General features: G+C 37.6%; 2 protein-coding genes across 22 annotated transcripts in view; one reads left to right on the forward strand and one right to left on the reverse strand.

Moving 5' to 3' along the window:
• The window catches only part of LOC111248729 (Na(+)/H(+) exchanger protein 2-like), a 90,026-nt gene extending 79,750 nt beyond the window's left edge, over positions 1-10,276 (forward strand). For 7 of the 12 annotated variants that reach the window (XM_022801570.2, XM_022801582.2, XM_022801573.2 and 4 more), the window contains 5 exons: positions 174-233; positions 4,585-4,745; positions 5,649-5,801; positions 6,533-6,586; positions 6,867-10,276. In XM_022801570.2, coding sequence (XP_022657305.1) covers positions 174-233; positions 4,585-4,745; positions 5,649-5,667 — 240 coding nt within the window. In that variant the 3' untranslated portion in view covers positions 5,668-5,801; positions 6,533-6,586; positions 6,867-10,276. Of the gene's footprint in view, positions 1-173; positions 3,879-4,584; positions 4,794-5,648; positions 5,802-6,532; positions 6,587-6,866 lie in introns of those variants that run through there. The other 5 variants (XM_022801572.2, XM_022801583.2, XM_022801577.2 and 2 more) reach the window with 4 other exon arrangements.
• Positions 9,017-16,087, reverse strand: LOC111248730 (uncharacterized). Of its 10 annotated transcripts, none has more exons than XM_022801586.2 (8): positions 15,785-16,087; positions 14,489-14,639; positions 13,690-13,832; positions 12,851-12,950; positions 12,157-12,306; positions 11,710-11,800; positions 10,973-11,141; positions 9,017-10,588 (listed from the first exon to the last, which is right to left on the reverse strand). In XM_022801586.2, the coding sequence occupies exons 2-8, from the start codon at positions 14,577-14,579 to the stop codon at positions 10,568-10,570; spliced, it is 765 nt and encodes a 254-aa protein (XP_022657321.1). In that variant the 5' UTR covers positions 14,580-14,639; positions 15,785-16,087; the 3' UTR covers positions 9,017-10,567. The 10 variants fall into 10 exon arrangements, with proteins under 10 accessions (XP_022657321.1, XP_022657320.1, XP_022657326.1 ...); XM_022801585.2 differs by having other exon boundaries at positions 14,489-14,643; XM_022801591.2 differs by having other exon boundaries at positions 10,958-11,141; positions 14,489-14,643; positions 15,785-16,086.
• Positions 16,088-17,218: the final 1,131 nt, after the last annotated feature.

The following is a 17,218-nucleotide window of genomic DNA, read 5'->3' on the forward strand; positions in this document are numbered from 1 at the left end:
ATTGCTATGAGTAACGCATTATAGGCTGAGTCGCGCCTGTATTTTTATTTTCAGTGGTCGACTTTCGACTCCCGGCGAGTACTTTAGGTGATAGAATAACAGCAGGCACACCTAACGCCAAAACGACGCATACTTTGTTTTACATTCGTTTCTTATCCAATTTTTCCGATTAGGTGGAACCAGCAAATCGGCAAGAGGCTCACCCCAGGCACAACAAGGAGCCGGAAGATAATGTTCGTCTCTAAGAAGCTCTTGTTTAAGATTACGGACTACCGCTATTATTATTTGATCATTATTTGTATTATTGTCACTGTCAAGAAACAGCAAGTTCCAAAAATGACAACTTGTTTGATTGAAAGGGAATAGAAGCTTACAAAACTAAAATAACCCTGGTCTACCAGGTCGTTCCAAGGGACTTTCTAAAAACAGGCGGTGCTGTGATTGCTGGATCACCTCATGGATAGCCTTTTAGACCATTCCATAGGTGAGAAGGCTTAAGCCACGCTTTAATTTAAAGATGAGCTAATAACAAATGTCACTTACGAATAAAACGACGAAAAATTAGGCGAAAGTTAAGTACAATACCGGGTCAGTACCGATGTGCGCATCGGATATCTATAGGAAAATTGTAGTAACGAGGTCGATCATACGCAACCGGATGTCCAATGCAATTGAAAGGATGTCCAATACTTCTAGAAATGCCCGTATCCTACATTTTGGGTTGATACTTTTCAGCCAATTTCGAGTGACCTACGTTTCAACTATTACATCCGGTATTACCGTTATGCATTCCATCAGACGCTTCTAATACGAAACAAATTGTGTCTATACTCGGATTCGATGTGTCCTTAAGATTAGGAAGTAGATACGTTACACACTACGCTGCCACGAGGACGGGAATTTCGAGTAACATATAATTGCCGAAACGCGACAGGACATGTAAATATTGAGGAAAACGATAAAACGGACCAGTGCCACACAGCCTAGAAATCGCTAACAAAAGGAGGTTTTACTATTGGCAGTGTACAAAAAGGCCGGTTGTACGCAAAAGTTCGAATTTTCCCTGTCCAAGAATATATATTCCGGTATGGCATCCTCCCGCTAAGTGAGACGGTATTTGATTGACGTAGTAGAGTATTATTGTCAGTAGGCGCGCGCCAACGCGCTATAGTACAGTTTCAATGACGGAACAGTATGTTCTGGTCAAACTGTATGTCCTGCCCCGATATAGATAAACAGACGAAGTGGTCAAGAGAGACCGAAGGTCTGAAGAAAAGCAACGACGAAACCAGTCAAGCTAAATATTAAAAGATATCTCTCTAAACACACTATTAAGAGCGAAACAAAGTTGGGTTTGTGTTCATTCCAAGGAGATAAAAACATTTTTCGAAAAAAAAACTCCAGAAAAATATGGATGGAAAATGCACTACAACAAGGAGAAAATAATTAACCTTACTGCATGTCGTTTGCCATTAGTACAAGGAAACAATGACGGAATCAATGGCGGATTGTTTACATACACTACCGTAGATCAAACAAGAGACACATGCACAAAGCCAGCCACAAAAGGTGACTAACTGATGTATGCCAACAAGTTGGCTGTATGAAACATTTTCGCTTTGTCCGCATATTGTTACATTGGGACCATCTTATCGAAACGTTTTAGTCCTCAGAGAACCCGTCAATCCACCGACGCTTCTCTAAAAAGGTCGAAAAACATGTATTAGTATAATACGCTATTACTGAACTTTGTTCCAAAAAGTAACTACGACATACAGGTACCTAAGGATATCCCTACACATAATCACGTTTTAGTTTATAAGAAGCTCTTCACGTTTTGCAGGCAACATTGATTCTTATAAGCTTTGCCAATAAAAGGTAAATTGACCGTTGCTATTCGAACCGAACCTATTTGGGGTAGCGTAAACTTTTAATATATATGAGACCTGCGTGACCTCGTCATCCTCTGCTTTTGGGGAAGCTAGATATCGGCATTGGGATGGTGTCATAAACAGAATGGTAATTGTAGCCACTTGCGCAACACAAACAGGAGTTTACGTATATATTCCTACTTTATCCATGCATGTTGGTCGTAGATTCACCTTCGCGTCATGGATAGAAAAGTCGTTATAATAGCATTTGCGCCTTAGTTCCACTGGCTTTCCTCCATCGTGGTCCTATTTAGCGCCCGTGATAATAATAGTTGTGGCCATAATGGTCGGAGGACCATGGCTGGTTCAGTGGGTGCTGACGATTTTACTTTAAACATATTCTGCCTGTTAACGAGATAACTAAGTGTAGGCGAAGGGGGGCTAACGTCTTACGGAACAAAGGATTTGCAGCCTTTATAGGACTGTATAACGAAGCAAACTACGTATCTGGCAAATCTCAAACGACATAGAAATATGGTTCACAAGAATTGATCCAAAGCTGTGACAAAACACGTCGCTGAAGTTGTGCCAAACACCCACTTTATTTTTATTATTATTTGCTCTTAAATAAAGAGTAGAAAAAATTATATGTCACCTCACAACAGTTATGTCCTCGCTCTACTGAAAATGAGCAGGGTAGTGACCCAACTAGACAAAAGCAGTATTAGGGTCAACGTTTTACCGTTCCGCTGTTGAGATGCGTGAAGACGTACTTCAATCCAATGTTTTCCGTCCTAGTACTTTGGATGTTAACAGTTAGTTCTGTCAGCTGATATTTTAACGGACGCTATTTTCTTTATTATTATCACTACGGAGGAGGATAGAATTTTTATTATGATAATTATGACACATAATTAATAAATTTTATATTAATTTGAACAGAAATTCACTTGATTACAGAATTCAGCTACGAGGCCTCGACTAATGATTAATATTATTACTCTAACTGTTATCGTTAGTATTGTAATTGACTTATCAATTGGACTATTTATTCACTGCGAATTATTGGTGAAAAATTTAACGGGAAATATTTTTGAGCCTGTTTATTTCGTTTTCTTTCAAGATGTTTGCCATGAGTGCCTTGTCATATTTGTTATTTATTTCGATGATGCATTTATCACATTCATGAAATCCTATCCTCGTACATGACATCACCAATATTTCATTATTTCATGCCAGTACGCGTACGAATGTGCAAATTTTTTGACGGTGACCACGAAACAGCGGAAGACAATATAAAAACACCGACGTGCGCCCTATAACCAATAAATCAGTATCTGCACGACATACTTCTCAGGCTTAGAAAAGTTGCTGAAGCAAGCCAATTTTAATCTGGAAGAGTTGACAAGCGTTATTAACTCTGTTATGCTGAGTTCTGACGGCTTTTATTAGCTATAGACCTAAATAGGTCATAGATCTTCGTCGCACATATACATGCAGCTAGAGTCACACGCAGTAACAATTTTTTGTTACCGCTAATTTTTCAGAACACTTATTATTAACTTACTTATTAGCTTAATTGAAGTAAACATATAGCCGATAAAAATATAGTAGTTATGTGAACTAATTAAACTATTTAACTTAACGAATAGTCGTTATTACAGTAATAGTTAAAATAAATTTAGACATACGTACGCTATAGTAATCTAAAAAAATGTTATGGAAAAACAATTAAAACATGTTGGTGCAAGCGGCGATAGCAAGCAAACCACAAACACCATATACAGATATATACATTACTATATACATATATATAAAGGCTGCGGTATTTACGTACTAATGCTGCGTTGTCAAGTTATACAGAAATGGAGTAGGAAAGAGTGAGAGAAAAAGAAACCGGAGTCGATAATGATATTCAGAAAAAGTGGGTTGATTCGACAGATTGACTGATTTTGAGTGGACATGTTGAAACGAGTTGGAAAATAAAGTAAAAATTGTTGGTTTGTATATGTTTTGTTGATGTTTGGGTGGGGTAAATTTTTTTATCGTTAATATGCAGTTGAAGGGGTCAAGCAAAATGAGGGACTGTTATATCATAGAAGATAAGGTAATGACTATGGTGCGGGTAGGCCGTTTATATGTTGTAAATTGGCAGCGCCCCCAATTTCTAACGTCACGTGGAGTATTAGAATGTTTAGTTGAGATTCTACCTACTCTCATGATGACTTTAGCTAATAATCTAGATCACATGCCATTTATGATATTGATTAATGAAGACCATTCGAAATAATGACGATAAAAAATACTGTTATTATGGATATTTTTCGGCTTATAACTGACCAAAACGATGACTCTGAGCCAAATTTCTCCCATTTCAAGGACTGTCGTGTTTTTAATAGAGTCAAACGGTGAATATCCTAAAATGTATCTTAAGGATTCTTAAAATGTATCTTAGCACTCATGGACAAAGGATTGGTGAAAGGTCTCGTCATCTATACCTATGTCCTAAAACTTGGTGTTTATCCAAAAGTCTCTGCTTATCTATTTATCTAAAACGTCAGTCGTTTGTACATTCGCTATTTAGATACTGTGAAGCTAAGCGGCATTTCGAACAAACTATTCCACATTTAATGAACTTAACATACACTATGAGTATTTTTGACACACGTTAAAATTTCATTTTGCTAACTATTAAGGTTGATATCAATTACAGTTTGGAAGGCGACTTCATCAAGACGGGCGGTTCAATCGGAATAGACTACAGATGAAGCCGCGAGACAGCGAAATACACGCCTTTCAGTTATATTTAAAAATGGTGATATTATTGAGAAAACGAGGTGGAAAGCTTTACGATGGAATAAAGAGCCGAAATATGTAAGGTTTTGGTTTTTACCCACCGTTATTTATTTCGTTAAGTGTTAACACGGCAGCGTTCATTAAAAGGTAATAACAACGTTTTGAGTTAATCTAACTAAAGTCACAATTACCTTTCGTAAAATAGAGCGCTAGCAATCGTTCCACCAGTCGGTTACTGTACAACGATAGATTGACCGTGTTCAGTTTTCCTTTGAATTTATTCTTCTTCTTTAAATTTATTTCGATGAATCTTTCACACTCTTCAAGCTAAACAGTTGAATTTGACACACGTTGCATAAGAATAAATCTGAAAGCCAACTGTGTGAATTGAATATATGGTAAGATAGGAAATAGAGCACAAACTATCGTAGCATAGTTTGAAATTACAGGAGTCCATTTAGCATAAAGCTGTTGTTTAACACAAACGTAAGATCCACGTGCTGCATATCGAAATATATGGTACTAGTTAATATATGTCAGTCCTCTCTTCGGTCTGTTGAGGCCAATTTCGAATTGTTCAGTAGGCGCTGGCGACTACAGCTTGTTACTTTCGAGTTCTAAATGATCAGCTAAAAGAACTGTACTAGCAGCATATCTTTCGTGGCTTCTTCCAAGTCCTCTTTGCAAGGTCCACAGTCTGAGTTGAGCCAGCTCATTTGAGTCATCGACATATATTTTCATAAGCATATACTTTTGTTATTATTATTGTTTATATTTTTATAACATGAAGTAATACATAAATGGCTATTTCTATCGCAGGTCTTAAGAAGAATAGATCTCTAATAATGTTATGTATGCTATTATACACGATGTCCGTTATACTATCGCTTTATATATGCCTATATTATTTTACTGAATAAACAGCGTCGATAAAAGCTATCATTGCACTACAAGTGTTCTAATAAATTTTTTCAATTTCAGGAGTCAACATCCAAAATAATGATAGGCGGGCTGATGATGATAACCTTACTTTTTTCCAAAAGCGTTGTGTCTTTTGATGCCTTTCTCAACAGTCTTGATCCCTGGAATCTAGAAATAGTTTGCGATTATCCGAATGGTGAATTTTATTCATATGTACGTTACTCGGAAAGTATTACAAATACTTAGTTCATTAGATAGCGTATGACGCTACCTCTCAGGTTGCGACGTATCCAACGGGGTACGCGTTACTTAGTTTTGCGCATTACGCCGTTAATTATAGTCAGTAGGCAGTAACTGGTTTCAACCTAGTTAGTGGACTCGTGTTGATAATATTATTGCGAGTTATCAACTAATCTTTATTTTTTATTCATCAATTAAATGTAAACAAAAAATTACTAATAAGCTGTAATGTTGACAGATCTTACGAGGTTAATTACGCTTCATACAGTAAAAACATGTGTGTTTCTCAATGCGGACATATCTTCTTACTTGCCCGGATTTATTTTTCGTGAAGCAGTGTATAGAACGCCCACATAATTACTGTAACAATAACGCGCAGTTTTTCGATTTTCAACTGTAGCAATATTCGAGTAAACATTGCATTTTCTATTAAAGAATAATACATTTGATTTTATCAGTTCGTATATTTCTGGTGATGCTTGTTCTGCTAAAGCTTTACATATCAAAAAGTGTAAAATAAAAAAAAAAAATCAATTAGTGAAGAAAATTTAAATTGAGTCAATTCCAATAGGGGTTTAGCATTATTGAACATTTTTCAACATCTTCAGGGTCGAATCTTGAAAATGTTTAAACATACGAATATTTATTCAAACTTTCAAAAATATATTTCCTCAAATTCTACTCTTGTACATTTCTACTTTCAGCAAGATGAATGCACGGTGGTATGCCGAATGTGGATCGATGAAATCACTGACTGGGTTTGTTAATTTGCTTTAATATAATTTTTTCTTGGTAAATATTTTTAGGCTGTTAAAGGTTCAGCAAACCTCAAGCACCCTATCGATGTTATTAAAAAGCTACTGAAAAATCGTTCACACTGCTTTCACTACAACTACCGTTGTCAGCGTTGTCAGTGGCCTCTTTTTACTTTGATCCCACCTATATTGTTATGATTGTACAATTCAATATTGGAAAATATCTAAATGATGATAATAGTTTATTATTACAATGACAATATTTTCACAATTATTTGTTCAGGGTTTCAAGCGGTTTGTCCTATACCACAAAATGTGTGGTCCTTTAAAGCAGGGTAGATGCCATAAAGCGACAAAAGTTCCGAAAGATGATCTCAGCTTCCTAGGAGAAACGGGATTTTGCCATCCGCTTTGCCCAAAAAAAGTCGAGGGTGACGACCTTCATATGAAAACAAGACACTGTTCACGATATGTAGAAATGTCTCCTAAACAAAACCCTCAAAGGGAAAACCTTACACTTTGGGGTACTCAGAGGAAGCATAGACAAAGTTATAAATGGGATTTTAAACAAGACAATTTGAAAAGCTCAAGATGGGCCTCAAAACGAGCTTCCACACGACACCGTGTTAAAATGCCTAGAAGCGTCCGGCAACGGGAGCCGCAACAAAATTACTTCCTACAAAGAAGCCAAAACTTAACACACAATAACATTCAACAACCAGCTTTTACGTGCAGCAGCAGCAACATAACTACCACACTCAAATAAGTTAAGCATGCATATTTTTTATAGGTAGACCGCTATTAAAAGCGATCTCAAATAGCGCTATTAATAATACAGAATAAAAAACATCGTTTTGTTAAAATTCGTAGTATAACATTTATGATGATGTTTCATTCGTCTCATTATTTTGTTCTCCAAATTGTAGGTTATTCATACACAACTAACAGGTATCTACAAAGGGACATTTGAACTTTCATTCAAATCGGTGGCTTTGCTTCTCATTGAGCGTAACGTAAAGAAGACTGTACTTCTGCCAGTATAAGCCAGAGTTAGATTACAGTCCTACGTAAAATGTAACTGAAGCTGGTAGCTTTCGCCGGAATATTGAAATGGTAGTAAGCTTTCTACCGAATGCTATCAAGAATGAAGTGCTGTTACAAAAATTACGCGGAAGTGAAATGATAAAGAACACATATAACAAGTGTTAATAGTATGCTATAGCGCTTCCAACTATAATATATATATATTATATATATCTAACATACCACTTGACACTTAGCCATATTGAGTGAAGGTGCAATCGGAAATGTCAGTGATTGAGAAGAACAGACGCGTTCTACTGGAGAAAATTTTCGGAGGCAATTTCAATTTCGTCAGATCGTATTTGCTGAAAAAATGCAAAAAGGAAACGAGTTTTTAAGTATTTTGCTTGGAATGACGTCGTATTAAAAAATAGGTCTTCACATATTAATTGTACAGAAGCCGTTCAACGCAGACATAATCTCGTATAGAATAGTAGTACAAAAGGATCTATGACAAATCGTCATAGAACAAAATACAGACAAAGGTACTACACAAGTTTATACAGCTGTACAGTATGACAACAACATCTACTTGAGAACAGAGCTCAATAAAACGCCAAAATGAACAACGGTTAGTTATAAATTCATTTTCAATAAGCCGCCAAATGGTTTTTAAAGATGAAAGGTGATAATTTTCTGACATCGAAATTGTGTTTGGCGTGTGATTAAGCGTTCTTAGTTTTATATAAATAATCAGATTATTAAAGCCTCGGGAATGACGGCGCCGGATGTGATGGTGGCGTACTGCGCGTACTTCGTCACCACATACCTGTTAGGGCAGTTCAATCTCTTCTCATGAGTAGTCCTATATCGCTTCGGTATTGACAAGCTTTACGACGATTTTCAATAACGCAGATCGCGCGCATTAGTTCGTGGAACGGATACGTGGAACGTCTTCAGTTCATCAGTAAACAAGAGTATGTTAGCAAATGTAATAGAGACAGTCTGTTTTCTGAAAACCGGTCGAACTCCAATATACGTTTCAAAAAGACACTTGGAGATTCCGTTTGGATATTTTCGCACACGGGAAACAGTTAACCCATTCATTTGTCACTTCTGAGTCAGCTACGTCGCTTGTTTGATTCTTAAAACTTTTTTCGGAGACGCAATCTAATCTGTGAGGAAATGTACCTATTTTTACGTCCTCTTCCCGTGTACTATGTGCACTGAACATCCTGCGTATATGGACCAAATAAGCTATAGTAGTTCTTTTAGCGAAGGAATATACCGTGCAAAGCTGACATACAATCTACTCATTAAACCTAGTACCGTTTATTCCATAACAGACAGACATACACACCTTTACTTTATTTGAATTGACTTTTTAAGCCTGAAAAAATATACACCAAATTTTATTAAAAAAAAAAAGCAATTTATTTCCTGGTCTATGCGTGTTTTAATAACTGATATAATTTAACTACCTGAGATTCGTTGTGAGATTCGGTTTGATAAGGGCGTTTTCAAAAACTTATTATTTTCGAAGAAAATAACCTTTTTGTGCTTTTATTGACTTCTCTTATATAATATTTCAACGTACGGCCGCTACAATGCTATGTATGTTTTAGCGGTCATATGCGTGCGTATATGCGATTACATATGATCATATATGATTACTCTTACATATATACACACACATCTAAATAAACGAACATATTCGCACATAGCAACCCATAATAGGCAAATGCACCAGGAGGCCCTCTGTCATCTCTCAGAACCAGGAACTTCTTGACTAGGTGTTGCCTGCAAGAGTTACAACCCACCAGCGCCTTCAAATGTAACACTGCTCAACCTTATTTCGCATCCCCGGCGCTGTTAAACATATATCGTTTATCTAAAATAACCCTAATCGTTAATGAATCATATCACACGCCAATTTCAAGCAAGTGCTACTTAGTCTCGCTTTTCACATTTCTTGAAAAACATAATGTACACATAACGTTTTAAGTAAATGATGAGAGTGTGTTCTATAGGAGAGGCCATTCATAGTAAGATACACAATTGGCGCAATAATTGTATTACAGACGACAAACACTCGTATCCATGGTGAATATGATTTGGTTATGATGTAAAATAACTTCAGCGGGCTCCGTTTACAATTGAAGGTTCCATTTTATACTGTGACGCCGGACGTAAAGCATTACCTCGCTGCATCATCCCCTGGCCAGCGATTTTTGTCTTAGAGAGTACGGCAAGACAAACTAGTAAGTCTCATGTCAAGAGTTTCTTCAAAATGCCTTGGTCGTAGAACTGTGGCCTCTAAGCGTCAACACGTGCGTGGTATAAAGATTGCTGATTGAATAACCGTACGATATAAATCATAACTAAATCCACAAGTTTAATATCCACTCCAGATTTAGGCTGTTGTATTCTTACACACCTTGCTCAAACTATCAACTTTCTTTCCAATTTTCTCTCAAAATGAAACAAATCAGTATGTATGCCTATGAGTTCGAATGTTTTTGGAATCGTACATGAATTTACAAACAGAGCAATGCACTATGCGGTTCAGATAAGCGGTGCAAAATAATACGGTGCTTTTACCTTCCCATACCCTAAACGCACCGTATTATACACGAAATGCACTAGCTTTTCATCGTAGATTATTCATCCAGTAGATTTGCATCAACGAAGGTGAATACAACAGCTTTCGTGCTGTGATCCTACCATAAATGCACTATAGAAGTCTCTTGGTGGCGTTTCGTAGCATTCAACAGCTAGTTTTTGCTTTGCTCTAATCAAACTGCAGCGTTAGTCTCTTAAAATATGGGAGCTGCTCTCTCTTTGTCGGAAGCTTATTTGCGCCAAAAATCGCTTTTGATCTTCGCTCTTCACACACTCATGACCTGATGGCCTGACGCCTACGGACTGCTCGTCGTTCATGGTATTTGCGAGCGTCCGATATCACCCGTACTTGTTAGCGTACTGTAATCACATGCATAGATAACGACAAGAAAGTAAGAAATATAACTGTTATTTTTTATACCACTGATTCCTGCTTTGTTCTTGATACAATAAATAAAAGGCAAAGAAAAAATAAGTAAATAATGTATAAGGCATAGAAAATTGCATTCGAATCCTGCAATAGGACATCAATCCCGATATAATCAAGTCCTCTCATAGTTTACATAATTGGCATGAAAATCAACAAACAGTTACTATTCAGCAGCTATGTCTAATTCTGTCCTACAGCTACTGATAAGTTTTCCCTCGTATACTCATTTATTTAAAAGGCTGACTGCAGAAGCTATTGGCTCATGCTGCTTACGTCGGAAATGAAATTTAAAAAACAACTTATGAGCCATCCACATTGTCTTTTGTGCGCTCCTTCGCTTCCAACCCATCATCGTCGGCGCCACAGCTAAACTCGTTGAAATACTTTTCTAAAACGGTAGGATCCACCGACGCCTCTAGCTCGTCGGCCGTCATGCACACTTCCGCTGGCTCCAATTCCGGATCGGAATACACATCAACATAGCTGCACAAGCATGAAAAACGTACTGTTAGCTATAAATGTTTCAAAATTTACGTCCGATGCTATTTCCTACAAATTACTCTTGATGGTTGGCTCCCATTATTAATAGTGCGTGTTCAGGCGATTTTGAATCTATAGCACCTCTAAGTGTCTCGAAGTTAAAAAGATAAACACATTACGACTACCCGCCAGCTTCTCCAATTTGAAATAAAACTGTACTCTGACAGATAAAACGTTCCTAACTCTTGTTCGGTAGCAACAGACGCAAAAAATGCTTACGGACTGGCCATCAAAATTATATACTTCGAGAAATTATATAATAAAGATTGTAATAAGACCTATTCGGTCACTGGACAGACTTTTTTTCAAAACGATTTTTTAATATGGTTATCCGCTAGGGCTTTATTTTAATTCCGTAAAAGTATGCGTGTACATATTTATGGTGATTACAGTCATGATTGGGTTTTCTAATTACAACGTGAAAGGCTAAACTGCCTAAAGTGTCAAGCAAATAAGTTGAGAAACAATCGCGTCTGTTCGAGATAATCTTAGAGGTACTCAGTCGTCTTACCTGAAGGGTCCGACAATGGCGTAATCTGAAAGACGGTTTGTTCTCTGTGTTTCTGCAATGGCCCGCGCAATCCCGTTCAACTTTTCAAGGCCTGCACAGTAATTACAAACCAAATAAGGTGAAGGACTTTAACCGGTGATGCTATCCAAGCTATTCGTTACACATGTTTAATTTCTAACCGGAATCGCTACAAAATGGTTGTAGTAAACTTCGCTGTATTTTAACAATTTAATTGGGAACCGTAATGCAATATTATGCATTACATTCGTATTAACGTATTAACCAACATAATAATCTCAACAATCTTTATAAAACTGGGTCAGTCGCACACTACTGGCATACAGTGCTTAAAGTGTCTCAGACAGTGACGGTAACATCATCTACATTTCTTTCAACTCTGAGATTTCACTCTTCTCTCACATGCGCAAGCTACGCGACTGTGCTTACCTCGAAAGCAAATGACATCAGGGCCTCTCTCCTCAGGCTGACCATTTCTGCTCCAGTAATCGGAATTGGTATTGAGCTGATCGCTGGTTTTTGATGGCGTTAACCGTGGGCTTTCAAAAAAAGGTGCACTAGGCTCCTCTGTATCACTCACTAAGTCAGCACAAAAATAAGAACCATAAAATGCTTGCTAATAAATGTTATATTAGGCACTACTGAATACCATTTAGCACACATAATTATTATGACCAATTATACAACTTTCAAAAATAAAATTACAATAGTGCTCTTGCTACGGATAAGTTCCATTTAAATTTGAGTAACTGCTAACATACAAACGAGAACTGAAACAAAGTCAACTAAAGCATGACAGAATCGCAAAAGTTCGATAGCGAATCATTATAGCAATGTCGCGAACTCTTTACTGAAGTCATTTTACTTAGAAGCATGGTAACCAATATTAGATTTAACATATTATTGTTATGATTCTTACCTTCCACTGCAGCTTAAGCACATTCATGCCCACAAATGCAGCGTACCCAGCTTGCAGGTTATATACCCTATTTCTCTTTGACAACTATTTCTTCCAGCATCTTATTTTTTTAATAACTTGCTAGCTAAAGGACACTATTTTTCAATATTAAGCTGCATTAGAGTGCATTTGACCTAACAACACTGGACATCTCACAACACCTACCAGAGTGACAGCTGCACTCGTCACAACTATCGCTGTCTAAGCTGTCATCCAATGAATCGATATCATCATCTGCTGAATCCTCAGGATTGTCGCAAGGTATCTAAAAAAAATTTTAAAAAAAAAAACAAGAAAAAAATTAGAAATATTGTTTTCTGTTCGTTAATAGCAAGGTATTAATAACAAATAAATACTGATCAATGATCCTTCACAAAGGACGAAACGAAACAGGCAAGATCACAAATTACCTGACCTCATATACCTGTGATCACATACTAAGAGTAGTAAGTACGAGGCTCACGTTCTATTAAAATGAAGAAAAAACATAAAAAGTATACCACGCCTCTCTTTCTCAACATGTTACCTGATCTATATACACTTGCTTTGGCAACTCTAAACTTCCACATAAATTTCGATTGTGATCGGTTTTTTTCACATTTTGTATTTGCTGTTTTCCATAACAAAATATAATATTTGCAGTCGCGTATTCCGCTCGCACTAACGCTAGAACTTGAAGGCGTAAAGGAACTGGGGTAACGTCGAGCACAGCAACCGCACCTTATGTTTTCTAGATCAGACCCAGCTCAAACCACAGACGAAAAGAGTAAATGATCTCATATTCCAGCTAAATAACGCTAGAAAACACTGGCGGCACTAGTAGAACTGACGATTGACTTTGCCCCTTAATTTAAAAATATGTTTTTACATAAATGCCATAACCGGGTCAAACTGCGATGCGCAGAGGCGCCCCTCTGCGTAAATAAAGCTGGCTTTTAATTCAGCTTAACATGCAGCACAACAATTACTGCCGAATGTTATCCGCAAAGAGGATCTATACACACCCGAACAAACTGGACATTCCTCAGGTTCACGCTAAGATCGGCTACCTCTTCTAATACAGTTACGCCCCATGCAGCGTCAAAACCGGCATTACTTTCCTTCTGGTCAACGATTTGTTTTGTCGGAGTTGACGGTATCTCATGATCTGGAATAAAACCGAGGCAGAACTCAGATTATTGCTGGGCTTATAAAGCCTCATAGGGCCACTCTACAAACTTAAAGACCGCCACATATAGATGAACCAGAAACGGCTTAAGCCGGCTGCATTTAAAATCGTCATTGCAAGGAAGAGACGTGGCTTGAACGCGATTCGTCAACACTTCAATGGATCAAGCTTAAATGAAAAAAATAAAAGTATTTCAAACGAATGGTTTACACCACAGTAAACGTATGATAGGCACCAAAGCTGAAAATTTTTCGTCGAATAATCTGCTAGTTCGGAACAGAAGGCTTTCTGTTTCTTCCTTAGGCCGACCTGTTGTAATAGGTTATTACAGGAATAAATACATTTGGATTGAATTGGCAATAATTTAAATAAGCATGTTATATGTACAGAAATGTAACAGCATTACATACAACTATATCAATTATGGCCACTGGTATCAGGTAAAAACGAAAGCTTCGGTCAACCCGTTTTAGGAACAGATGGCAAGTCCTTTTGCGGGACCTAAATCTAATATGGTACTGTGCCAAAAGAAATATCAGAGTGTACAATAACAGATAGCACCCAACACCGGCTACATTGTAAGATACTCATGCATGTTCTTAAGTTAACACAGCTAAACAAAGGCGGCTTCTAACCTTGCGAGTCCTGTGAGGAACTCGATGATTCTTGACAATCCTTCAAATCGCTTTTTGGTCTCTTCTCTGCCTGCTTAATGTGTTCCGCCATCCTTTATTGGGCCTTGCTGGCCAATCCTCGCCTCAACAATTGATTCAGAAATACGGAATTCTATCTGAAACAAAAACGAATAAAATGCTAAACGCTATTTGTAAATTATAGCTCAAAAGCCTCCTTAGCTTCAAGGTTTTATAGCTTTAAAGTTTTCACGCTAAGTAATATAGGATTATACATACTGGACTTCCTCAGAGAAAATCCTAAAAGTAAGCACCGAGTACCACTGTCAAGTTCGATGTCTAGATACTCTTTTTGCAGGACCACAACTGTTTTGAACTGTTACGTATATGCACTGCTAAAATCAACTATCGAATAAAAAAAGTTCATTTTAGAGTGTAAGACACTTCATCACTGATCAATAAGCAGTGCTGCATAAACGGTTTGGCGGTCAGGGTGCGCAAATGAGGATTCGTGTTAATCGTAAAACATCTCATCAAGTGCATGTGGCACATCACTTTACCAAGAACTGTGTGTTTAACATCGCGCGCGCGCGCGCGACACGCGCTGTCTCCTACACCGATCTGTCCTAGCACTGCCTATATAAAGATTTCATTTCGACCATAAATAGACCAGCGGAATTTTAATGCACACACACATTCGTATTCGCCAGGTAGCTCTATCTATAGCTATCAAGGTAAATAAAGGTTGTATGTAAGGTAAATAAACATAATATCACACGTAAGAGCAATTTCTCAGACGGTATTAATCTAAACGTGAAATCTGGACGAGTGAGTAACCCCATCTATAAAAAACGTGGCACCCGACAATTTCAAATAATAATAACAAGTGCTATATCCACGCATAACAACCAAATACCCTTATTTTGAAGGATCATATTCAACGGTTTCACGTATAAATAACATAACACCATAACGATTCTGAGATCAAGCAAATCAGCTACTGGAGTTTCGCCGTAAATTCATATCAACCAATAGGTAGTGCTGCAATCGCTGCCATACGAAGCGCTGATGACGGTTGTTTTTCGTAAATTGTTGATTATTAATCATATTGTTACAGACGAATTCCTAAGTAATCGCTCTTAACCTTGGCAGCATTCCAGCTTATTTACGCCACCGTTTCATGTGGCAAGAACCACTTTTTCGAAATATGTAACTTAACACTGATCTTTCATCTTTCTCAATTGTGTTGTTTTGTTTGTAAATGCATATGCGCATGATCATCAAATGACACCAACTCACTCAGGTCAATATCCGACGCTATCCTCAAGGATAACTGACTGAAGAACATCTGAGTTAGAGGCTGGTTTACACTCTAGCCGTTTGTGTTGTTCCGTATAATATTCGAGAAATGATTACAGCATTGTTTCAGCACTCACAGAACCTCTTACTGTCTTGAGGGCCATTTAATCAATCTACAGCTGCGTGTCATTCAGTTGATTCACGGCATACAATAACAGTGTCTTTATCGAAACATTAAGCATCACATTAATCACAACAAGAACGAGACGACTTGACAGTAGCAGACGATGCCGTCATCAACGTCGTAGTTTGTATACAACACACTTAGTTGGCGGAATTCAATTCTCGGAACGCTGAGACGGTTAAGGATTGGAAAGCCATATAGCGTTTCAAAAGGCACCTTGCGCTGTATCATAAAATCGCGCGAAAACATCTTTCTGAATTATTTGATGAACAGTTAACTACGACTTGATTGGTCGTCTTGGCGTCAACCCAACATGTTGCTAAGAGGCGCAATCAGATAACTTCAGACCAAAAAAATATGGCTCAATCGTAAAATCATAAAATCCATAAGTAGAATGTAGGAACTGTGAAGCCCGGACTAAAGCACCCGCAAGCTATACTTGTAGTGCATAGCTATATTATCCGCTAAACGGAAGAGACACCGCTTCACTTACGTTTTATGTTCTGAGCTATTTGAAGCATTATTGACAGAGTTCTCCCACAATCACTTCTTCTCGAATTTTCAGATCACGTACATCGCATTATTACAACTGTATTATTGCTGGGGAGCTAACAGTGATTAAGTTGTTGCTAAATAAAGCCTTGAATGATATTAACTCTTCAAAATAGAAAATTAACAGCAATATATATGTATATATATATTAAATAGTGGAATATGTAGTGTTCATCGGTAACTCTCAAGAGAAATAAAAAAAATCCTCGTTTTTTGTTACTTGTTATTGTTGTTGCTTGCCTTTGAAGACGAAGCAGTGAAAACACGTACATCATAATAAATACATAACGTTTCAATATATAAACGGCTAAAAACATCGCAAGCGGTCATACTAGCATTAATCGGTTTGGAACCTAGACCAGTTCATGAAGTGTCTCCTACGTTTAGTAGGCAAACACGTTATTATTGCACTATCTGTAACTCTAAACACTAATTTGCGCCAAAAGAGCCGCGTATACTTTCACAGATAACAGCTAGCCGCTATTGCCGCAGTACAGCTGCTGACTGGATGGCTGCTAAAATCTTGCGGCACAGGCTACGGGATCAAAAAAAGTTTTCGATCATTTTAAAAAAACAGTCACTTGATAGCTGGACAAAGTATGATTGAAGCAACCTTCTCCAGACTGTCCGAAGACTTTTGTCTTATTCCGTATAGGATAACCGTTCGCCACCGCGGGCGCTTCCGTATTTTCCCAAAT

The sequence above is a fragment of the Varroa destructor genome, unplaced genomic scaffold (genome assembly GCF_002443255.2).
Source record: "Varroa destructor unplaced genomic scaffold, Vdes_3.0 BEIS01000004.1, whole genome shotgun sequence".
Taxonomy (NCBI): domain Eukaryota; kingdom Metazoa; phylum Arthropoda; class Arachnida; order Mesostigmata; family Varroidae; genus Varroa; species Varroa destructor.